General features: G+C 36.9%; 1 protein-coding gene across 1 annotated transcript in view; it reads left to right on the top strand.

Moving 5' to 3' along the window:
• The window catches only part of LOC104391927 (voltage-dependent calcium channel subunit alpha-2/delta-1-like), a gene marked incomplete at its 3' end in the record, with an annotated part of 226,228 nt that overhangs the window by 56,285 nt on the left and 144,659 nt on the right, over positions 1–25,284 (top strand). The window contains exon 3 of the mRNA XM_010001279.1: positions 15,838–15,954. Coding sequence (XP_009999581.1) covers positions 15,838–15,954 — 117 coding nt within the window. The remainder of the gene's footprint in view (positions 1–15,837; positions 15,955–25,284) is intronic.

The raw sequence follows: 25,284 nt of genomic DNA, 5'->3' as shown, positions 1-25,284 counted from the left end.
TTCCTGCTGTCATGGATTTTCTTTCATCTCTCCTTAAGATACTCTATGTTTCTGTCTCAGTTTCTCTCTTACACTGGCTTCTTAGCCCTATTTTAGGATCTCTATCCTCAGCTTTTTTCAGTTCAGCACTTCTCTCTGGACTCTTTATTTTGCCTTAGAATTTTTAAAACATTTTGTCCAGGTGCATGTGAGTAGCCTGTCCCAGTATTCATGTTGTTTCTTCTCTTCCACATGAATTTTTCTTCCACCCTTCTCACCTTTCCCTCCATCACTAGTTCTCAGTCCCGGACCTGTAGTTCTCTTCTGTATGTTCTTTCCATTTCGCCTCCCCTTTCAGTCTCTTCTCTCCTTGTTCTTTGCCTGACATTTTCCAGTCTGCTATCTCCTACTTGCATACCCCAATCTCTTGCCCTTTTTTCTTCATTCAGTTTTCATCTCCTATTTCTCCCACTGCTTAAACCACCAGGGTATGGAGATCACCTGAGAGACCACAGCAAATCGGAGCTTTAGCTGCAGGAATACACCTGTGTAGGTTCTCAGAGATTTAGCTGATACAGTCTCTGCAGGGGTCTGCAAGTGCTTTTCAGGCTTCACTTTGTTAAATATCAAAGAGTAAAAAGTGTATCTTTCAATACATGTGTTGACTTTTAAATCTACCTGGCAGGGGCAATAGGGTATTTCAAAAGGAAATGAGTTACAGAGGTTTTCCGACTTGTGCATAACAATGCGTTAATGATTCAGCCACTTTGCCTGCCATTTCCATGCAAAAACCTCGTAGTAAAATAGACAATGAAAATCCAAAAGATTGATGCTGTCACTCTTTATTTCCCTGAGGAAAATGGTAGTTTATGTAGAGAATATTCAACAAACTTACAAGCTGCTAAAACAGTCTGATAATGAGAAATACTGGGCAAGTATAATATGTAGTGTTATCGGCTGTACTAGTATGTACCACAATGACGTTCATGCTGAAACAAACCTGTTAATCTGCAAAATAAGTTTCTTTTTGAAAGCCAAAATTTATAGCACAGTTCAAGCAAATAACGTTATCTCAGAGGGTATCCACAAGGTAATCAATACATGCTTGTAATCCTAGGATTTAAAGCATGAAAGGGGGATGTTCCCATAGAAAATATCCTTTTATATCAAAGCCATTTGTTTGACCTGAATTGCATGATGTCGGTCTCTAGCCACAAGGTTTTAATTAGCTCTCTTGCCTGCAAGGGAGAATACAAAGCCCTGTGAGGTGTGAGCCACACAGTCTCTTCCACTTTCCCATTTTTGAATGACTTTTTTTTTTTTTTTTTTTTTCTTTTCCTGCTCACTTTCTGTTGGCATTTAGTCAGGTCTCTTTTGACGTGAACCACAATCTTGGAAAAATGGAGATTACAAGACATTAAAACCAGCATGCTTTCATGCCTGTCACTTACTCACAGAACTTGCCTTCAGTTGCTGAAGCTTTAAAAAAACTTAACAGTCAGACTGAATTTTCAGCTTTTTTTCTGCTCATTACTTCTTTTAGCTCCAGAATTATTTTTACCAAGTCATTAGTCTTCATGTTTTTTAAAAACTTAAAAAAAGAATTAAGGAGCAGAGTGATTCTGTTGTAAAACAGTAGACACGACTTTCTGTGAGCAGCTGTACTACCACAGTGTGTATCTGGTCGGACAGATTTTTGATAGGAGAAATGTCTTCCCTTGTTTATGGAAGATCAATTTTGATTTGGCCAAGTGGTGAGGTTGAAGCTCAAAGCAAGGAGGTGTAACTGATTATAACCATTTCACAGCCTGGTCAGCCTCTCCCTGGACTCACAGAAAGAAATTCCATTGATTCAGCTGAAGTTACAGTCTCTGTTTCATACAACTGAGTCTATGAATATCTCTAAAGTGACCAAAATAATTCTCAAAGTAACACAATTACTGCATTCTCAGCTGGAGTGAATTAGTTGTTAAAAAAACAGAGCTTTTTCAATTAGCTGCTCTGCTGTGCCAGTTTATGGTGTTTCCGTAAGTTGTTGGAGGTATCTCAGGATTCATCAGTTCTAAATGTGCGTGTATGTGCATTGGATGTCTGTGGGTCTTTGTGCTGCAGGAAATTATACTACACAATGGTCTTTTTTGGAGAACTGTGAAATATTTTCTTCTTACCATCATGGAGAGGCATAGGAGCACTGCCTTAACTCTCAATTAATTTGAGTTTAGACTGGGAGAGCTTTTGACCAGAGAGAATGTAAAACTTAAAATTTAATGTCTACTTCCAAATAGATAAAGAAATTCTAAAACACCATTAAACTCAAGTGAGAGACTCGTTAGGTGAATAGCAGACCTGCTGAGAGCAGTAGCTATGTAAAAAATCTGATTTATTTTGCAATGTGAGCATAGATATCCAGGGAGAGCATTTTTTGTATTTAAGGTGTTTACATTCAACATGTACTCAATTTAATGGAATCATGCTTAATGAGATTCCCTCTTCTTTGTTCACTGACAAATTTCTTGCAGTCACTTGGAATCACAACCTTGTCCTAGTGATTAACCACCCTTCCTCTGCTTTTTCATGTATAATAGAGCCATTGTAAGCCATTGCAACATTCATTTATCACCACTTTTGAAAATATATGTATAATGAGGATAAATGGTAATATACTGATTCATATTCTATGTAGTATCAAAAAAATAAAATATTTGGGAACTGAATTATTGAATTACTTCAGTAGTGACTCTGAAAATATGAGTATGTTTGTGCCAACAGACATTTTTCTCTCGTAGCAATGATGACACCAATATAATTAATACCTGTAGTAAGCAAAATTCTGAAATAAATCTTGGATGCCATTTAGTTAGGAGTTCTACATTGAGGCTATGCTTATCCATAGCCTTATCCAAACAAACCACTATAAATGGAGTAGAAAGATCAGACAAGTGGATATGTATATGAGATGGAGAGGCAGGAGAGCTGAGTTTTATGATGATGCACAGAGGAAACATGATCTTTAATGTACAGATGGGCCTATTTGATTACATTTGGTATCACTAATTGATATTTGCCATACAGAGAAAATTTTGATCCAGCCAAGAAGTGAGCTCAGATTTTATTTTTTCCATTTAGAGCTTTAAATCGAGATCATTCTTCTTCTGAATTGTGGTAAAGTACTACTTCGGTGATATGAATCAACACAAATGCTAGTAGCATCTAAATGTGGATTCTCTTATCAGTAAGATCTATCCTGTTTCAAGTGTAGTTCCTTCTCACATACTTCAAGTCTTATTTATACTATCTGGGAATGGTCTTAAAATGGTCTTCCAAAAATAGTTTTCAAAGGCATTTTTAAAGACTGTGTTTTGAGGATTCCTTAGGAGTTTAGGCAAGATATGGGAGAACTCCAACTTGAACGTAATACCAATGTAATAACTTCATTACAGTAATGCAAAGATTGCTTCAGCAAGGCAGGAAGTTAGGATTCAAGATGCCAAAACACTCAGCTGGTTGAAAACTGGCAGAGCTCCTCAGGCTTGGGTCGATTACACTGATTTACATTTGTTAAGTGTCATGACTAGCAGCACTTAATTTACAATTCAAACAGGTAAAAAGTACTTTGAAAATAAAATAAATATTTTTGCACAACAAATAGAGACCTTAGCTTGATCTTACTGTTCCTGTAGTTGCTCAGCTGAAAAGGGTACTCTTGGGTCCTTTCTATTATCTAATATATTTTTTCCCCTAGAAAAGGAAAAGGGAATGTTTGTAAGAATGTGTTGTACATGAAACAACTTGAGACTTGAAAGCAGGAAGACAGGATGCACAGGAAAATCTGTACAAGGTACAAGAGGTACAATGTGCTTATTTAATTGTTTCTCAACAAAGACACAGCTATATGCACTTTACTGTTACAAATACTTTGTTTTTAAATAAAAAGAAATAGTAATGTATTGTCCTTTCTACTTAAAAAGGTTCATGCAACGTTTTTCTTACTGATGAACATTCTATGCTGTGAGACATTATGAAGCTGCCCTGGTATGAATGATAAGCAGTTTTTAGAGAGCAAATGGACTTTTAGAAAAAAAATAAACAAGAAGGAATAGACAGCAGTTTAATAGAATGTTAAAATCCATGTAGCAAACTAAATATTGAGGATGTGTCTGATCTCACTAGGCATTTTGTCTTAGTAAAGGTGAAAACCTGCACAGAATGTTCAAAGTCAAATTCTGTACCTACAAAGTTACTTTAGCATACAGAAACAATAGGTGAAGAGTCCACTGAACTACAGAATTAAATACATACATAGTCCCATCGTGATGGAAGTATGCTCAACTTCCATTTTTACATAGGCCTTTCACAGCACAGGCCTGTGACTAAGCTAATTGACAGTTCTTTTAATCTAATAGACTACAGCAAGTATACTTCTGATTTCCAGCTCCTAAAATATCTCTAGGGACTGGAGAGAGGAGGGAGGGATCCCTGCAGTACACAGAAAGGAAGACCTCGGAGCAGAGAACATACCTCACAGCAATGCACAAGTTTCTCTGTTCCAAGCTGAACAGAATCCTCCTTTACCTAAAAACTGTATTGAAAATGTGTCTTTGCTAAGAGCTTTGACATGACAAAGACACTGAAGCTTCACTGTGACTGCTACAGCAAAAAAAAAAAGCCATCTTGTTCTGTGTAACCTTTTCACACAATGGCATAATTGAACAAAACAGCAGATAGTTATACAGTTCCAAGGAAACCTAGTCTCTGTTTCCTTTTTGATACATTGCTGCAAAAACAATCCATGCATGGTGTTCATAAGACATGCTGTTACTGCAGTCCCAGGAGCTGTAGGGTGAACCCATATAGACTGACTTGGCCTTTAAATACTATTCATACCGAGATAGAAATACAGTTTCTTCCTCCAAAATGAATAGAGCTACATACAGAGATTTGATATGTGGTGATGAGTTCCATTCACAGAATGACTCCACCAGCAACTGTTAGAATTTTTTTTATTATTTATTTTATCTCTTGGATGCTGTTTTATAATAATTAGCTCTTTCTTGCTGAACACCCAGTAGAGGTTCTGCATGAACACATTTTATCCATTGCTCAGTGTGAGGTCTGTGTGCCTAATGCACAGATGGTGTGAGTCTGCTGAAGCACTCAGATTGGCAGCAGATTCCCAGTCCATGCTTTTAGCTTTTCAAGTCTTGGATCAGCATCTAGAGTTTAACTGAGATGACTGACTTGTGAGAGAGACTGGTCTCTGATTTGAACTGCCCTGGGGCAGGGATGTTCAGGAAAGCTTCCTTCTGCCAGAAGGAATTAGTAACCCAGGGGGTTGTATTTCCTGTTAGACTCATTACAGATTTTAGCTAATACAGTGTTATGTTCTAGAAGCTCTACAAATAGAGGAATGCCACTTATTACCTATAGAAGCTGTCAAATACAACTTGCCTTGTTCTCTTCATTACCTGCATAGGGATCTGGGTACTGGTAGGCTTCAAAAGCTTGCTTGAACTTAATGTATCTGTATGAATCTTTCCTGCTGTCATAGGTGGTCTGTAATTACTGCTTCAAAAGGCAGTTTGACAGACACGTTAGCAGTAAACATTTTTATTCTGACTATTTTTCTCTATGAGATGCATGATAATTATGTGGCTCATTCTTAAAAAAAAAAACACAACCAAACAAAAAATCATCAAAATAACTGAAGAAAAAAAAAAGTTATTGGAGGAATTAGCAAAGGCTTTTTATAAATTTGGAATCATTTATTGAAAAAATTAAGCTGATCCATAGAATTGAAATTAACATGCATATACATTTTTAAACATATTTTTCAGGTTGGTTTCAGTTTGAATATTCTTTAGCCAAAGGCAAAGAGTTTTGTAGCTCATGCTATTCTTTGATCAACTACCAGGTGGACCTAGGGGATATATGGCCATGTTCCAGAATATAGTACCTTTGTTAAGGTTGGAGTAATAGAGAGTTTTATGATTGAGAAAAATATATAAATTTATCTGAAAGTCTTTTCTATGGACTTGGCAAGTCTGAGTTTCATTTGAATGTTTTGATTGCTATAAACTGGGAACTCTGAGCTTTCATGTAGACATGTGGCCGTGCAGGTCTCCAGCTGCAGCGAATGCCTGAGCCTGGCACTTGTATTGGAGGGAGCCAGTGACACTGCTTGAGTGCAGTGTGAGCAAGTAAATGATCTTCTCAGGCAGGTGTCTGAACTGAGGGAGGCTGTAGAAAGGTTAAGAAGCATCAGAGAATGTGAAAGTAAAATAGATTGGTGGAGCCACACCCTAAGGCAAGGGCAGAAGGAAGAAGTTCTTGAAAAGTGATGGATCCCCTGAAGGATGAAGAGATAAACAGGAGGAGCCTGCAGATCAATGCATGTCTATGTGACTGGTGCCATAGGCAGGGCTTTGGGTTTTTTGATCATGGGCTGCTATACGAGACGTCTGGCCTGCTGGTGGCAGGTGGGATGCACCTGTCCCAGAAGGGAAAAAGGCTTTTGGGGCAGGAGTTAGCAGGGCTCATTGAGAGGGCTTTAAACTAGATATGAAGGGGGAAGGGGAGATAACTGGGCCTGTTAGGGATAAGCCCAAGAGAAACATGCCAGGGCTTGAAGGATGGTGGCATTAAAAATAGAATCCTCCAAACTAAATTCTGTTGAGTTTACACATTGCTAAGCTGTGTTGAGATGTCAGGAAAATTAAATTCCTTTTAAAAATGCAGACTGGGAAATTTGAAGACACATCTGCAAGTTTTCCTTGTAATCCAAATAGAAATTAAGAGATTGTCAAAACACAGGAAGCCTTTATTATTTGCAGATGCTCCTCTCCCTCTGCTCCCTTAGCAATAAACTGACATTTTGAAGAGTTTCATCTTCCAGCAAGTGAAATCAGCTGTATGTCTCTAAGAATAGGTGACTGTGTTAACAAAGCTTGCTCAAGCTCAAGGGAAGGGGTGGCCTGATATTACCATAATTTTAATTACTATCTGATGATCTGAATAATCTTTGAGCAAAACACAGTTCTTGGTTAATTTTTAACTTTCCATTGGCTTTAACACTCATAAAATCTATTTTATTGTGCTTGTGTTCAGCTGCTTTTCTTAGAAGCTGAAAGCAAATTAAAGATTTTCCTTAAAAATACCAAACACACAATAAAAAACCAAAACATGAACATTATAGCTAATAGGTTTTCATGTCCTATGGTAAGTAAACCACCAAAAGGACACTTGCTAATTCTCTAAGACTTAAAATTACCTCTGGGTGTAGAGTCAGTCAGTGTTAAAATGCAATAAAAGCAGCTGAGACAGGACAAAATTTCCTTTGAATATGTGAATTTGAAAAAATTGCAGAAGTGCCCACCTCGAAATATTGCAGAAATGCAGAAGAAACATGAAACACTTTCATCTTCTCGTTCTTCCTCTGATGCAAAAAAAGATTCACTTGTACATGTTGTAATCATCATGAGATGGTGGTTTTGGGTTCTCATCCAGTCTTAGTTAAAAGCCTGAGATAAAACTTCTGTGAAACCAATAAATAACATAGTCTTGTTATTCAGTAGTGTATTGCTATCACTGTGAAACAAAACTGAATGGCTTAAAATACATTTTCTTAAAAAGAGGGACTTCTAGATCTGTTTTCATGTCTGTACAATAACAGAGGTACACTGCTGGACTAATTTTATGAAGGTTTGAATACAAAGTGACAATTACAAAAATTACTTCTTAAGTTTAAAGTCCTGCAGACTTACCTTATCAACAGTCAAAAGTGTCTGATTATTCCATCCTACAAAGTATCCCTGGTTATCTGCTTTCCTTTGAGTAGGCACCTGAGTGGGACAATTGACTGACACTACTTTGGTCATATTCAGAGAGTAGTAGTCAATGGCTTGATGTCCAGATAAAGATGGGTAACAAGTGGTGTCCCTCAGGGGTCCATACTGGGACCAGTGCTGTTTGATATCTACATCAACAGTACAGACAGAGGGATCGAGGGCACCCTTAGCAAGTTTGCAGATGACACCAAGCAGACTGGTGTGACCAATATGCCAGAGGGGCAGGATGTTACCCAGAAGAACCTGGACAAGCTAGAGAGGTGGGTCCATGTGAAGCTTATGAGGTTCAGAAGTTCTTTGCAATGAGGGTGGTGAAGCAGTGGAACCAGCTACCTAGAGAAGTGGTGGAGGCCTCATCCCTGGAGACATTCCAGGTCAGACTTGATGAGGCTCTGAGCAATCTGATCTAGTTAAAAAGGTCTGTATGCACTGCAGGGAAGGCTGGACTAAATGACCTTCAAAGGTTCCTTCCAACCCCACACATTCTATGATTCTGTTATTCTTGATTCTGTGATTCTTCTCATACTCTTTCTGATGTTAACTGTGGTGTTAAGTGTTCCCAACATCTTGCAGAATTCAACCTGAGGGTATTACTTAGGAGGAAAGTAGCTCTGCTTATTTTTTTTCCCTAATGTGCACATCACTACTATGATATGTCATGTTTTCAATGTGTCAGCTGCCCTGTCCCCTTTCATCCCAGGCTTTTACAGCAGTCACTGATCAGGCAAGTGATTCTGAAAAGCCATGGCTACAGTAAACTATTGGGGTGGGTTTTTTTTTTCTTTTGTGTTGTTGCCATGAATTTCAAGAATGAAAGCATCTGTGAGTTGCTAGGGAGCAGCCGTAATCTTATTTATACATTATATGTGGCAGAGACTAAGACATATTTAAATTCAGAATGATTTCTTTGAACATACAGAATGCTTCTCAGGAAGGAGAAATTTTCAATGTGCTCCACAATGTATCACTTGTGAGTCAAAGAAATGGCTTGTGTGAAAAAAAAAAAAAAAGTCTCTGACGTATTAGAAATAGAAACTATTAGAATAATTTTAGAAATAGGCTATGGTAGTAAGAAGACAGAATTTGTTGCCTTTGGGCACATTATATAGTCGCTTGTGACTATGAAAAATTGAGTTAAAGGAAATTATCTACAGTAATAAAAAGCAGCAATAATCACTCTGATGGACTGGAGTGGTTATTTCTTTTTCCTGACTTTTTCTGCTCCCAGGATTTCTTTGCCTCTTTGGATATCTGTCAAACAGTCCTGCTTCTCTGCCTTTCTCACTTGAAAGGGATCTTGACAGGTAACTTCACTCATAAAGCCAAAAAATAGTGAATATTTGGATTGATATTTTGTTAGATAAGCAAAGTTATTAAAAATGAAACTGTTTGTGATTCTGTAAAACATCTTGAATATTGTTGATAAAGCAGTATCATTTCATCAGAATATTTGTTTTGAAAATTTAACATTACTCAAAATTTCTGTTAGAAATATACCTCTTTCTTTCAAGCTAGATGATTCCTTTCTTCCCAGGATTAAATACTATTTTCTGGGGGGGAAGACAGCCTATATGATTTTTTTTTTGGTGGGAAGAGGGAGAATGGAGAACAAGGACTTCTCAGAACTGACCAGCATCCTGGGCCAAGTTAAAGTATATATATAAATTAGAAAAAAGCTTAAGCTATCCCATTAGCTTTTTAATATTGCAGTATGGTTGTTTATTAGGCAAGGATTTTACTTCAATCAAGAGCAGTAAAGTAACTCTTTTGTCCAGGTAAGAAGCAGGTAGAGATACTCTGTATCAGAATGAATAAACCTCTGGAAGTACCTGTTCCTTTCAGTAACTATAAAGATAACTTGTGTGCTTGCTCAGCCTGAGGTTTAGAAATCTCAAAGCTACATGAATCCCCAACTGTTAGCAAAGAGCAATAATCATTCCTCAATTCTTACTGCAAATTACACAAAGCATAGAACCAGCTTTGATATTGAATGGCACCCAAAGCAGTACACCCTAAGTGGGTCTCCTGAAGTTAGCTTGAATGTGTTGGGTATTTCTGCCTCTTGCTCCCCAGCAATCAAGGCTCTGAATGCTCTTTCCTTTTGGGCAGCTCTGTGCCTAAGCTACTTCTCTGCATTTGTGGCATGCTGTGCTGCAACCATGTCATCTGGGGTTGCTGGTGCATGAGGAGTCTGTTGCAGAAGTGCTGGCTCTGAACGTAGTGTCAGATTATCTCTTTCACAGCCACAGGTAGTAAATCTGGCATAATTTAATGAAGACACATGAAAGCCCCTGTGAAAAGCCTTCTCCAGTTCTGGTTCCATATTCTAGTTCCAGGCAGTTAATGCTGAGATAATGTAGTTTCCTTTGTATAGCTTTAACATCAGGGAGAGAGGGGAGTTTTTAGCTTTGGATGCACAATTTCAAGGCAGCTGGGTGCTGGTAATGGGGTCTGTCAGCAGTCTCAGACATGATACGCAATAAACAAAGTCCAGGATTCAACTGGGACCTCCAGTCAGAAGCAAAAGAAGATAGGGCCAGAAACAGGTTGGAGACAAGGCTACAATGTGCGTCAAATGCCCTTAAAAGTGACAGGACTGGAAAAAAGCTTTAACATGCATCTGAGAGGTCCATCTAGGAGGTAGGCTAACTGTGGCATAGGGCCAAGATCAATCCAGGGTGTAGGGCTGGAAACAGGCATACCTATACCATACCACAAGACTGGGCTGAAATGAAGCCTGTGGGCAGGAGTGCGGTTCCGAGTGATGCAGGTCATGGTCATTGAAGCCTATTAGTGTTCCATGGTGGCAGAAAGCAAAAACTTTTTGGAAGGAACAGGGGCAATTCATCATGGGAGGCACTCTCCAAAAGCATGAAGAGGGCAGGAAGAGAATAATTAAAAAAAAAATAATAAAAACAAATTTAAGTTTTCTCTTTTCTGAAAGTTTTTAAAAATGTATTAAAAAAGTTAATTGGTATATAAGCTTGTAAAGCCTAGCTCATGATTTCACAAGCACTCTTATTCCATTGGGACAGTCACTTTCAGAAAAGATGGAGGAAGACCCACCACAAAACTTTGATTTGGTGTATCTTTGTAGAATCTTTGCCAAGTGGTTTTACCATTATGATACTTTCCAAGTAGTCTAGACTGATTATAAAGCATTGATTGTTGACAGAGATGTCCCATCAGCCTAGCTGAGCTAAGTGGTCTTGAAAGTAGCATTGAAATAATGAAAACATCAATATATTTACTTTGTATAGATAGGTTTTTGTTTCTCTATACCAATACATATTTGAAGGTAGGAAAAGATATAGCATTTTAGGTTAACTTTTTACATTGTGGGTTTGAACTTCTGAAGATCTCTCTTATTACTTCTGTGTTCATGAATGTTTTATTCAGTGACGGAACAGAGATTGCTGTGTTCATGTCCCATGTTTGGGCCGTCAGCCAGGTTACTCCCACCTGAAGAAGTGCTCTGTTGTTTCTTAAAATGGGAGACTGACATTTTAAAAACAAACAGACAAACAAACTAAAAACAAAGAGGTAAATGAATTCTATTGTAGTTTAGAACAATTACATGTTAATTTTTATTCCTTGTTGTTTGAGTAGTCAGTGTAGATACTGCCATGACCACAGATCCAAAGTACAGATAATTTATTACTCTCAGAAACCTTTTTTTGAGTGTAATGAAGCATGAAGGCTATTTAAATAAAAATTCAGTGTTACAACAGGCCCCAAGACCTGCCACAATGAGTAAGAACCATGCAGTGAAAGTGCATCTTTGGTTCTTGCTCAAATTGTACAGAAATGTTTGACTTTCCCTCATGAATCTTATAGAAAGCAAGGCGAGTGTCTCTTTGTGAGAGATTTATAAACATGTCCTTGAAGCCTGAGTGGTGAGGGTCATGTTCTGCTGAAAAGCTGGCAGTTTTTCTAGTCTTTACCAGATTCAGCTATTGTCCTTGCGTGTTTCATTGTATTGTGACTCTCCCTGTCATGTTCTCTCCCCTAAAAACTTGCTGTTTATTATACCAGAATAAATATTCAGCATTTATAAAGCAATTTTCATACATTCTTGCTTGAATAAAGAAGTGCATGGCTCTTGACTTCCGAGAAAGCTTAAAGTATTCTTTTGCTATGACCTTAGAGATTTTACTTAGTCATGCAATGAGGCTTTATCCTGTGAGATGTGGAAGGGTTTTGCTGACAATTTGGAGAGCTTTTAGCAAAACATTAATGATTAAAGTACTAAAAACAGTTTTCAACGTAAAAGCTGACAGAAACTTGCATTCTCTCAGCCAAAGCAATTTAAAAAATATATTCAAATAACTCTTCTTAACAAGCCACAGGACCTGCCAAATTACATTTTGAAAGCCAAATGAGCACACCTTTACATTGGTGTAGGAAGAACCTTTTATGACTATTTGAGATGAGCTTTTACTAATTGTATTTGACTGCTAAGTGGGAGGCTTGGTGAAGAAACAGTTAACCGTAAGATGCTGAAACTTGCAGTGTGTATCATTTCCCTATGTGGTGGTGTGCTGAACTGCTGAAGTGCTACAGCTGAATTAAAGAAAAGGGGAGCAGGAAACAAATAAATGATGTACGCATGTCTTAAATAATTTGTGAATATTTCTTACACTGTTCCTATGTAGTTGAAACACTTCTTATGCTTCAGGAAAATAAAGAAGTGTGAGAAATTCTGAGCTAGTTCTGATGTCTTTTATTTAGGAGCTTGTGGGATAAATCTTCCTCTGTTGGTAGAGGCAGGGAAGATAGGTGCTTTGAGCCCTTTACCTTGACCTAAAGTGGAGAAAGAGTCACTGGCTTAACTCTATGTGAGCTCTTGTGCTAAATGCAAAGAGGGGTGGGCTGGTTTGAATTTGTTTTATATTATGTTTAATTGCTGACAGGTAACAACTTGTGAAGACAACCTCAGAGTCAGGCTTTCTCAATGGTAGGATCCACAATGCCTGTTATAAAGGTTTTAAGTGTAAGTGTTAATAGGACTTCTCTCGTGGTGATGATCTCCTTTTAAATTATACAGGCTTTTGAACTATAAGGACAGCTGGTGCTAGAGAAGAAAAAAATAAAATACATCTTTTATATTTCTGCAAATGTACCCACTAGGTCACACTTTGGTAGTCTGCAGCTTTCAAACCATTCAAGCCTGGAGGTATGGAAGCAACTTCCCTATAGGAATAGAGGGCGTGAAAAAATTTGAGGGCCTTCACATTGGGATTTATAGGATCATCTGTTTGCTCTTAAGAACAGTCTAGGGATAGGGATGAAAGATTCTTGATCCCTGACTAGTATGGCTTATTGTAACTTTGCTTTTATATTGAAAAGCTAAGTCCAGTGACTTGTGATAGTTTGATTTTGGTCAGTGGTGTGCAAAATCTTGGTTGTGTGGATGCATTGTGCCATGACCTTAACTTCTGCTGAGGCTATGTTAGATCCCAGCCTGTTAGAAATCATATTTCACTAAATGCTTAAATGTGTCTAAGAATCAACACTACAGCACTTGCCCTTATACAGCTCATTATGGTCTTTTAGTCAGCCCTATCACCCATCTGCCCTAAATCTGCATTACTTTTGCACATATTTGCTTGTAACCCTACTGTGTATTTTCTTTGCTTGTGGCCTTTGCTCATAATATTGAGTGAAAAATTTAATTACAATGAAATGGCATTTATGCAATCAGCTACTGTTTTCTCCAAATTTTATTATTTTTTTTTGCCTAATTGAAACTCCCAAATGAAAACAGATGATACTTGAATGTTCTTATTCCTTTCACCAGTAAGTAGCAAATGAAAAGCAATTGCATGAACAAATCTGAAAAAACGAGAGACGAAGAAAAATAAAAAATCAAAAGAAACATTTTCACAAGCAAAAGAAATGAATGCTTTAAAATTATTGATTTTTATTACTCAAAAGCTTCACTTAGATTATTTTATGATTTTCTAGCCTATTTTCAAAATCTTATGACCACTTTTCTGTAAGTTCAGAGTCATTTGGTGCAGGTGTACTACAAACAATCATGAGTGATTTTAAAGAATCTGGCAGTATTTTTTTCTTCAAAGAATAAGATGTGATCACCTGGTGACACACATATATTTAGTGTGTGTTCTTGCCATTTGTTTCAAGAATGTTCCTTACCCTTCCTTTCTGGGTTAATATTTAAATAATTATATTTTAACATAATGATAATTTAATAATGATGGGAAATCTGATTTCTTTGCTAGATTTGATGGTCAGTCCAGTTTAGATGCTTCTCTGAAATTTCCATTCCTAAATCACACCATCTGAATCTGTAAAACTGATTTCAGATCTTGCTCCCACGGCTGACTGTGCAAATATAAAGTGTTTCAGAGAAAAATGTAGGAAATTCTATACTGATCTGTTGTAGGATTTTAAAAAAATAATAATTGGCTTATATAGGACTTTTCTACTTTTAAGCTCTGCCCTCACAAAGGCAAGCAAGCAAGCAAACAAAAATATTTTTGGTTGTACCTGAGATAAATTTTCTGTGTTTTGTGTGGCAATTTTGAAAATAAAACATCTCAAAAACATGCAAACTGTAATCCAAGCTTTGTTAGAAACTATCTTCTTTTGTAGTGGTTTTCTGTTCCTGATGCACTGAATTTTTAAAATAATTGCTGCTCTGTGAAGATACAAAGCATGTTCCAGTTACTGAGTTACTGGTGCAAAGTCTGTACTTTTGAAGGAAAAAAAAACCAAGACAAACATAAGTGTTGTGAAGGTGATGAAAACCTGTGACAGCCTATGAGACATGGCCGATAAAAATTTGCAGCTATAGCTGTAGTTGTGAGAAATTTATTTGTGATAAATACCCATCAGCTACAAGCATGGAAGACATACTTTGGTGAGTTGCTTTAAGGTCTCCATAGCTTTCACCCGAGAAACCTGGCGGGGCTGGTAGACTCAGTCTGGTCTGCTGTTTCTCAGTTCTTATGCTGGATGGCAGCCAGTGCATTAGTGCTGGACCTGTTCCTGTCTGTGCCTGGAATTACTCCCCAGGAGACAGCACAGCCCCCACCAGGCAGTGTTGCGGAGAGGCAGAGTATTTGAGTAAACTCAGGCCATCTGTTGGTTGCATAAATTAGTTTTCCCCATTTGCCCATCTAACCATAAGGTATCCACTTTTTAAATTTTTTTTTTCCCCCTTCTCCCCCAGTAACGTACTTTTTATTTATCCAGTTCTAGTAGAACAGAGATAGGCAAATGGAATTCTTGCTACTTTTTTTCTTCTTTACTTCTTGTGGTTGCATGCGTTTCATTGTAGTGGCTTAGTTTAACTAATCAAATTATCTCCTTTATATGTGTTCTGCTTTGAAAACAATTAATGGCTTCTCGCCAGAGAAAATCTTTATTCATGATAGAGGAGAAACATGATTATAGTTCCCTATCCCTCTGCCTCCCAGCTTCTTTCCCCTTTCATTTTTCCCCATTTCCACTTTTTTTTTTTTTCATTTCCCCTATTTTTCTTTTTTTATTTGTTGTCTTCCTCTTCTTTTCTCATGAATACTAACACTATAATTTGAATAAATAGTTAAGGGACTAAAGTAATTACATTAGCATAACTTAAACAATTTACTTCAAATGGTAGGTTTGTTGTTTAGCATTCAAGGAAGAATTAAATTCAATCACTATTTGATTTTAATTTAAGCAATTTTAAAGGTTCTCCATTTTACTTTTGTCTCAGTATTCTCTGGGAACCAGTTTCCTGAGTATTTAGCAGTTGAATAGTCTGTCACTAGACACAATCAGTTTTGAAGATTTATTAAATTATTTTTAGTGGCACCTTCTACCTCTCAGACAAAAAGGTGAAGTATTTCTTTCACAAGGCACATCTGGATTTTCCTAGCAGTAATCTTTCTGAAGCACTCCAGGAAGAACAGAGGACATCTTAATGCCTGTTCTGTCAAGTTGCTTTGCTTATTTTGAATGTCTGTTGTCATTCTGATTTATTTCTTTTTCTTTCCTCTTGCAGATTTATTTGAAAAACAGAGATTTGTATACTGTAGAAGCCAACAATCCTCGTCAGCTAGTGGAAATTGCAGCCAGAGACATTGAAAAACTTCTGAGTAACAGGTCGAAAGCCTTGGTGGTGAGTACTAGTGAGTTAGATTTTCTATTTAGCACTTTAAAAATCTTTCTTTATTATTGAAACATACTTTCTTATGTTTTTTTTTGCTGCCTGTACACTTACAGGCAGTGTCAGTGTGATGCATACAGGACGTGACATGTAGAAAGATGGTTTGTGACTTCATGGTAGAAAATGAACTCATTAGTTCATTGGCATAGGGAAGATGATTATAATATTGATGGATGGGTTAGGAACCATGGCTCAGTAACAAATCAGTTATAAATAGATTGGAAAATATTCCTTGAAGTGACTCACATGAATGTTTATGACTAGAAGATCACTGTAGACTACAGTCAGCAGTGATCTTGGGGAAACAGGAGGTAGAGGGTTTTTTAGGTGTGATTTACAAATAATAGTATTTTAGAAGTAATTATGTTAATTTTGTACTCTTGCCAGCTGCATCTATTGATATTTAGTCTCTTTGTCTTTTTAGTTATTTGATTTTTCTTGATGGTAGCAACTAATACTTCTTCAATAAATGTAGCCATGTGTGAATCAGATTAATTTTCATACCTATGCTATTTCTGACTTTCTAATTTAATATGTATTTCAGTCACGTCTCGTATCAGCAAAGTTAATCCTGGACTATTAGTGTGAAGACTATGCTTCATTGTAGCCTCACAATTCTTTGTGCTTTATATAAGAAGCAGCTGTTTCTTTAAAGTGCTTTTGCCAGGAGTCCCTTTGTCTACTGAGTAAGATACCAAACCTGGGTAATTGCTTCTTATGATTCCTGCTCACATCACTGTGAGTGGTGTTACAGTTCAGAGTGCTTTTCAGAAGGTACTGACCAAACATTCACAGGGGGATCCAGATGCATTCATAAACATGCATTTTACAGGGTGTAGCTATTAGAGATGGAACAGGAGACTGGGATTCTCTGAGCAATTCCATATCCACATATAGACGAGTTTGGATGTGTCATTTGAAGCTAAAGAGATAAGAAAGAGGAATTAATTCACTTAACTGGAAACATCTACTCAGGTCGCCATCCTGAGCTTCATTTTTGTTCAGTGCGTTTCTCAGTCAGGGTTGGCCTGACATGTTCTGAACAAGACTTTAAAATAGGATGAACTGCAGCCCAGAAGTACTGATTGTCTCTTGTTTGATCAGAGAAGCCTTCATGTAAATGTCTATACTGTAGATGTGTAAAGTTGGGGATGGTAAGTCCCACCCAAGCGGTCCTTTTATCAGTACAGTCCTGGACTATCTGTCATGTAAGTGATGAGGTTTTGCTCAGTCAGTTGTTAGCACATAGGTATCACACATTTTCTTGCCTTTTGTTATTCACAGGAGTTCACTCTTCCAGTCCCCATAGCTTCCCTAACACTCAATGTACATCAGCATTGTCTGGGCCAAAGCTTCTCCACTTAGATGAGTGTAAAATAGAGATTATTTTTTTTGTTTTCCTGTTTTAATTTGGTGGGCACGTGTTTATGTAGCACTCAGTGAACTCTGTGTTATTATTTCAAAATATAGATAATTTGCAGACTTTTGTGAACACACCAGGTTTTCCAGTATTTTCCCATCAACCCATATCAGTCTGATGTTTCTAAGTTATCACAGCCAAATCTTGTTTTTTCTTGAAACTCAAGGTTAATGTAGGGGTGTCTCAAATAAGTGTCTCATGCTTGCTTTACAAAAAGTTTCAGAACAGTTTTTATTTGAATATGGAAGAAAGTTCCCTACCCCATTTTAGACAAGCCCTTTTGAAAAGGTTAATACGATTCTGCTCCCTGACATAAAAGATTAAAGATAAGAAGATTTGTTTTGTTTAAGAAGTTTTGAAGTCTTGAGAACTTTTCAGATAATTTTAAATGATCAAGTCAGTACATCGTGAAGGCAAATAAAGAGTCCTTCAGATGTATTACTGGCTGAAGACTTATGATGTTAAAACCAGTTCTATTATTTTGGTGGATGGATGTGACTCATGATGTCTTTAATGCTTGGGTTGCTATTACTGCCATCACTGCAGTGAATGTACAATGCTTGTTATTTTTACCTGCATGCCATCATTTCAGGATGCATATCAGCAAGACTTCTGCATGACATCTTTATCAATCTTGCCACTTCATGCAGAGTGAAATTTCTCTCCAAAGAGGTGGAAATAACTTAGCTCCCCCCACACCCTTCATGCAACTGAATTTGATTTGCCACTTTTAAATACTGATCAATGATGCTTCTCTTCAGTGTTTGAACATCTCTACATTTTAAAATTACTTTTTTTCCTTTTTTTTTTTTTTTTTTTTTTTTAATTGGCTGGGAATTAACACAATTTAAAAACCTTAATTACATGATTAAAACACATACATAAGATCTTTATTGTAGCAAAATTGTTAAAATGACCTGTGGAAGCATTCCTCTGCTCCAGTACAAGAAGGATAGAGTTGACTTACAGAGGTTGTCAGGTTTCAGATGATTTCCTTATTTAAACCTTCTGTGAACTTTGTGTACTTTTCATGTCCTAATTACATATATATATAAATCCTAAATTTTATATATATCTCTCTCTTTATATTTGATAACCTACTGTGCTTTCTTTTTTTTTTTTTTTGGCAACTGATACTTGATTTCTCTCTCTATATCCTACTTTGTTTTTTTACTTCCTTTTTTAATACTTAAAAATCTAGATACATTTTAAAAATAAGAATTTACAAAAATGCATTCTGCAGAACAGCTTTCTAGGGATGGTTGCTCATAGATAGTTCCAGAGAAAAATTACTTTTCCTCTTGTATTAAATGCCAGACATAGCAAAAGCCAATGCATTAAAAAAACTAGTATAACCTTTCAAAGTAGTAAAAATGACTGTGTTGAGCAAGCTTATTATTATTTTAATTGCTTGATTTATCTTATGATTTCTGATTCAGATATTTTGCTCAACCATTATCAAGATTGGCTGTTCTGGGGAGTTTTGTTGTTGTTTCTGTAAAAATTGTATTTCCGATGTATATTCATGTACCCAGATCCTTAGCTTGACAAAAAAAAAAAAAAAAAAAAGGCAAAAAAAGCAAAAAAAAAAAGCTGAAAAGGCCTGAAAAAGCATTAATTAAGGGAAAAAATACCCTTTTATTAATATTATTCTTAGTTAGGTCTCTAGGTCTCTTTGCTGACTCTTATTTTATGTTCTTACTAATTTTGAATGACTTCATGTTGTTCTGCCTTGTGCTATCACCTGACCTTAGGAGCTCCTAATGGTTCAGATATTTATATTGGGTTTTCCATTTGTAGTTGTCCCAGATTTATATCAGAGCTTTCAATTAATTCTGATTTTAAACCTTCCTCTACATTATTTTTCTACTTATCTGAACTATTACTTTCTATTAAGAGAATTTATTTATCTTACATATGTATTTCTTCTTTCTTCAAGAGCTGTCTTTCTGGTGATGTTTTGTAAACTTTATGTAGTGAAGCTGAATTATTTATTTATAATTTAAGTCTTCTTAAATCTGCTGGGTCACATTTTCTCAAATCAAAAGTGAAGTTGAATGGAACTGTTACTAATGACTGCACAGAGGGTTTTACTGTTGGGGCTAATATGACTCACAGTGTTAATTAAGACCTGAATCCTGAAAAGAGTATGATGCAAAAGGATCATACCTCCTCCAGTGATGCTATGAGGAAGGTGCTGGTGAATGACATCAACAGTGGTGTTGTTCAGAGATTCACAAACCTGAGGGATGCCATGGTTTTCTCTAGGCATACTACACAATCACATTTTGGGCAAGGTTATAGTAAGCAAATGTTAGTCATAACTTTTTGAATAATAAGTTGGCTTCCCTTGAGCTGCAAGATCACCTTTAAATGAGAAGTACTCTTTTATTTGTGTGTGTGTGTTTCATGGAACTTTGTGCTAGAAAACTGTCTAGCTATGTGTTCTGGTTTTTGCTGGGTTAGAGCTCATTTTCTTCTTAGTAGCTAGAACAGTGCTATGTTTTGGCTTTACTTTGAGTTTTGGTATAAGAAGAATGTTGATAATACACTGATGGCTTTAGCTGTTTCTAAGAAATCAAGGATTTTCCAGCTTTCTGTGTTTTGCTAGTGTTCATGTGCACAAGAAGCTGTGAGGGAGCATAGCAAGGACAGCTACCCCAAAGGGATATTCCATACCATAAGATGTCAGGCTCAGCATATAAAGCTGGGGGAAGAAGAAGGTGGGGGGGGGGGCATTTGTAGTGATGGTGTTTGTCTGCTTGAGTAATCATTACGCATGATGGAGCCCTTCTTTCCTGGACATGGCTGAATACCTGCCTGCTGATAGGAAAATGAATGAATTCCTACTTTTGCTTCACTTTTTGCTCATGGCTTTTGCATTACCTATTAAAGTGTCTTTATCCCATGAGTTTTCTCACTTTTACCCTTCCAGTTCTCTCCCCAGTCCTGTTGGGGGGTGGGAGAATTGAGCAAGCATCTGTGTGAAGCTTAGAGTCTGGCTGGGATTAAACCACAAAACCATGACTTCAAGGTAAAATTACCTGGTGATTCTGTGCATTACACACAGAAAGCTTGGGTAACATGGAAACGCTTTTTTATTTCATTTCTGGTTTATATGAGGCAGTAACATAAAGAGTTATACATTACTTGTTCCACCATAAGGGAAAAAAAAAAAATGTTTGTTTGTTTGTTTGGTTTTTTCATGTGTATGAATTTCTGCTTGAGAACAGCTTCAAAATAGTGGTTGAAATAGCCACTTAGCTGGAGAAGGAGAAAGAGGGGAGTCCTTATCTGAACTCAGAAGGCTTTCCTTTTATTAGAAAATGTTAGAAGAATTAGAAGAAAATTAAAATTAAATTAGAAGGAAAAGTCAGAATGAAAGGAAAATGGAGAATTTTTTAGCGAAGTGTGGTAGAGGAAGAGAGTGTTATGAGTAGTATGGAGAGGTACAGGCAACATCCTTATAATCAAGAATGTCAAAGACTTCTTGCAGTAGACCTTGTTGTTCAAATAGTAAAATTGGATTTTTTTGTTTACTGTTGTTTACCATTGCACATTTGCTTGGCCTAACCCTACTGAAAGCACGCTATGACAATATTATGGAATTTTCATATCCATATGGTATGCATATGGTCCGGAAGCAGGAAGCTGGACTCAATGATCCTTATGGGCCCTTTCCAACCTGAGACGTTCTATCATTCTGTGGTACTGCGAGCAACTTACTATTGTTTCTGCATCTTGCTAAAAGGTGGTGTACAGACTAGCTTTTCTACCATTGCAATCTGCATTTCCAGGTGGGTAGTGGAAGACAGATGTAGCTTTCATTGAAAATGCATTCTGCTGCAACTGTGGACAAAACTCACAAAGGTTCTTGGACGTATTTCAGGTACACAGCCTTTCCAAGGATACCAACAAATAGTATGCCTAGCCCATTAGGAAGTCTAGCATCTAAATTGTTCATTTTTACTAGAGTTATCATCTCTTTTAAAGTGTCTGCCCCATTCATCAGCACAAAAGCTTTCTGGAACTTTGTAGATCATCCTAATCATAATCTTTCAGTTTAGGTGGAAACTAAATAATGTAAACAAAAACTTTTCTATATACAAGAAAGCAAGGTTACTTGTATTTGGAAGATACTAATATTTATTTGATGATTATTGTTAGAAATATTAAATAGAGTACCTGACATTGTAATATATTTACGTAATGCGGTTTGAGGAGTTACAGATATTTTCTTGCTGAAAATTAAACCATTTAAAACTCATTAATATATGAGATGGACTTTAGAAAAGCATATTTTATGAACTCAGTGCTTTGCAAATGGCTGTTCTGGGGTTTTATTTTCTGTTTCTGCAGAGGGAATTGCATAAAATGTGTGGGAAATGAAGTATGACTTATCTTAAAGTAATATTTGGTCCAACGCTGCAAACTAAATCTAAGGTGCAGTTTCACTCTTGTGCATTGTGGAGCTGTTAGTTGAGCAGCCCTTGGCATTCCTCTGCCCATCTGATCAGTCCATTATTCATTAGATATCCTTAATGTTCTACAGGAAGAAAATCTGTAGTTTCACCCTCTTGCTCGTTTTTGCAGTTATATTTCAACTGAAGAGAGTAAGCAAGTTTGGATCTCTTAGGTAACAGAAAATTAAAATTAAGAGAGAAAATGCTGAATAAAGAACACCTACTAACAGTCTTTGCAAGCATAGCCTGCAGAAATTTTTGGAAACAGGATCAAAATGTCCTATTTCTTGCACAGATAAGATCCCTTTCTGCATTCCCAAATTATTTAACTGTTGGCTTCTTGTTTGTGTAGTACTTGGATATAAATCCTACTTGTCCCCTTATGCAAAATTAAGATGTATGCATATTCCTGTGCAAATTTTCTTTTCCACAGTGAAATACCTCTTCCTGGAAAGCCTCAGTGTCTGTACCTTACTGTCAACCCTCTGATGCACCCTTGGAGTTAATTTATTAATAAACTGTTTTTTCATTGCTGCTCATATTCTAAGGCAACAACATCACTGTTTGCATAAAGCAAACACTCAGGTTCCACTAAAATATGCTTCACTGGTGAATGACACTCATTAATATTTTCACTGCCAAATTCCTGCTTAATTTTTGTTGTTTTGCTGTGGGGTTATTTATTTTTACTTTTAACTATTAAACTCTTACATTAAAGTCATTCAAGGGCAGGTACTAGTCAATACCCTTGGCTTCTTAGGCTGCATGTAGGCAAAGAAGAGTTGCATGCAGATTTCCACCTTATTGTCTAGATTTCTTCAGACATCTAAACCAGAGACATCATATCTCCACTCTAGCCTTTATGCCTTGATTTCTTCTGACAACTGAGGAAGCTGAGTTTCCATGGAAACTGAGGCACAGATTGTGTGCTAGGAGACAGGTTCCTCATTTGTGCTGTTGGGAAATGTCCAAGGTGCACAACTGTGTCTGTGAACGAGGAGCTCAGAATGTTTATCTGCTAGTTTAGATGCAATTTCAACACAGCTGTGCAAGTGTGTCCAGATCCCTTAGTATTTCCCTGCCCGCCTGAAATAAGGCTTCACTGTCACACAATACAACTGGAAGCTCAAATAAACGTGTTAGAACATAATTTGAGATTCCTGGGCAGAGATGCTGTGCACTTTAAGTAGGATTGGGAATTTCTCAGTAGCCTGAAAGACTTATAAAACTCAGATTAGGTGTGCTTGATGCTACTGTTTTTTAGGAGGGATCCAAAATTCTCTTCCAATATGTTAAATCCATTCATACTCTCAGGCTGTGAAGGCCAGAGTCCTTGCCCTTTAGCCTGAAAATAGGGTAATTCTTTAAAGATGTACTCCGGATTCTCTTAAAGTTGAGGTGATGGAAGCATCTGGCGTTCTCTTTTAGTTCTTTATGCATGGTGGGATAGCCCTTAGCGAAGTCTCAGTTTTACCATTTTACTGTTTTACCACTGGGTTGTGGTCAGAAGGATCATCAAGATAAAATGCACTTTCCTTTCTGATTTTAAGAATGTAGGCCTTGTTGAGAACAGATTTCAAAACTGATTTCAGTACAGAAAAGAAGCATCAGCTTTGTTGTGATAAATTTGCTGCAGTTTCCTATTTATTTATTTATTTGCTTGCTTGTTTGTTTGTTTTCAGGTGTTTCTACCCTTTTGACTCACTTGCCAGTTACAGACAATGTTAGACAGTTGTATTGGAATGGGCTCAAGTTGGAGAAATTCAGATAAGGAAAATATCTTGACGTGTAATTGGTCTCCCAGCAAGCAGCACATTCCCACATTTTATTAGTATTTTTGGTTAGTTGTTACAGGGGAAGCTGGCCATCATAGGGAAGCTGGGAATGCACTTTGTGTGCTGGGTTGTTTAAGAAAATAATTTCAAATCTGACTTCTAAGAGGAGGAAACCTACATGGATGGAGAAGGGGAAATTAACTAGTGTAAATTACTGGTCAAACAGATTAGTGAAGCTTTGTCCATGCACGTTTTTGCACAGTGGACACGGGTTTTGTGCTATTTTTCATGCTAACATATTCATTTCCCCCTTGGAATTGTTAGGCTGTAGCTTTTCTCCTCTATAATACTTAAAAAAAATTATTATTTTAACTTTTCATTTCAAGGTGGAAGTGGCCCTTAGGCTGTAGGAAAATGTATTTAGTGAGAAGATTACAGAAAGTTTTTACCAGCATCACAAAACAAATGGCTTTAATTGTGCCTTCCAGAAACCTCCCAGAAAAATACTGTTGTTTTGGAAAAACACAAATAAAATAAACTTTTCTCTGTATAAGAACTGTAACATCATGCATACCGTATGTTTGTACGTGACAATATGTCTTGGTTCCTTCAGTCTTCTTCCGTTATGTATTTGGTAGAACTTTACAGAGTTAAGAGTCTAGATCTATTTATATGTTTACTTTTTATATCTCCATCAATTGTCTGCATACTGAGTAACTTGCCGAGATGGAAAATGTCTATATTTTATTCCTGGATGCTTCCTGAGAGTATTCATAATAGAAACTGTCATCTCCTTTTTGCCACATTAGATTTAGATTTCAGTCCGTCACTAGTCCTAATAGAAGAAATGGCTATTTCAGATAGGGCAGGAACTTTGCAGATAAGACTGATACTGCACTTATTTTAAAACTACCTTCACTAGAAATTAGCACACTAGCAAAAAAGATTTTGCATACGCTTTTTTAGACTATAATACTGCATCTGCTATCCTATATGAACTTTGCTTAAATCTCCAGATGTAAACATAGCCTATTTTGAAAGTCAGTTGCTGAAGCAAATGTTTTTTGGAATGACAGCTAGTGAGACATGACACTTTTGAAGTCAAACATTTGTCAACTTGTCCACATGTCAGATGTGTGAATTTGTTTTTACTTGTCTTGCCTTGAATCTTATTTTATTAACCTAAATCCAGATTGTATAGATGCAACATTATGCCTCAGAGGATAGATTCATATAACTCACATCCTTGTGAGGCATCATAAAAGTCTGGAGAAATAAATCAGAGGGCTTGCAATGGAGGTTCTTACAAATATTGCCTGTTCCTGTGTTTTTTCTTTTTCCATGGTTTATTTACTTTCTACAGATCTTGTATTCTTGTTGACAGATAAAGAAGGGGTCTTCTTTCACATTTCCCATATCCTCATAGGTAGCCATGAGTCAGCATTTTTATTTTTATGGATCTGAACTGTGTGTAGTGCTGAAATAGCATCCAGTGCTCTAGCTTAGAGAGACACCTGCTGAGTCTCTGCCCTGCTAGCACAGCGTGTTGCACTTGGAGCTTCTGAGTGTGACTGAGATGACGAAAGCTAAAAAGAACTTGTGTCAAATAATATTATTGGTTCAG

The sequence above is a fragment of the Chaetura pelagica genome, unplaced genomic scaffold (assembly GCF_000747805.2).
Source record: "Chaetura pelagica isolate M959 unplaced genomic scaffold, ChaPel_1.0 scaffold66, whole genome shotgun sequence".
NCBI lineage: Eukaryota > Metazoa > Chordata > Aves > Apodiformes > Apodidae > Chaetura > Chaetura pelagica.
Note: the sequence above shows the minus strand (reverse complement) of the source record. Positions and strands in the feature narration are given on the sequence as shown.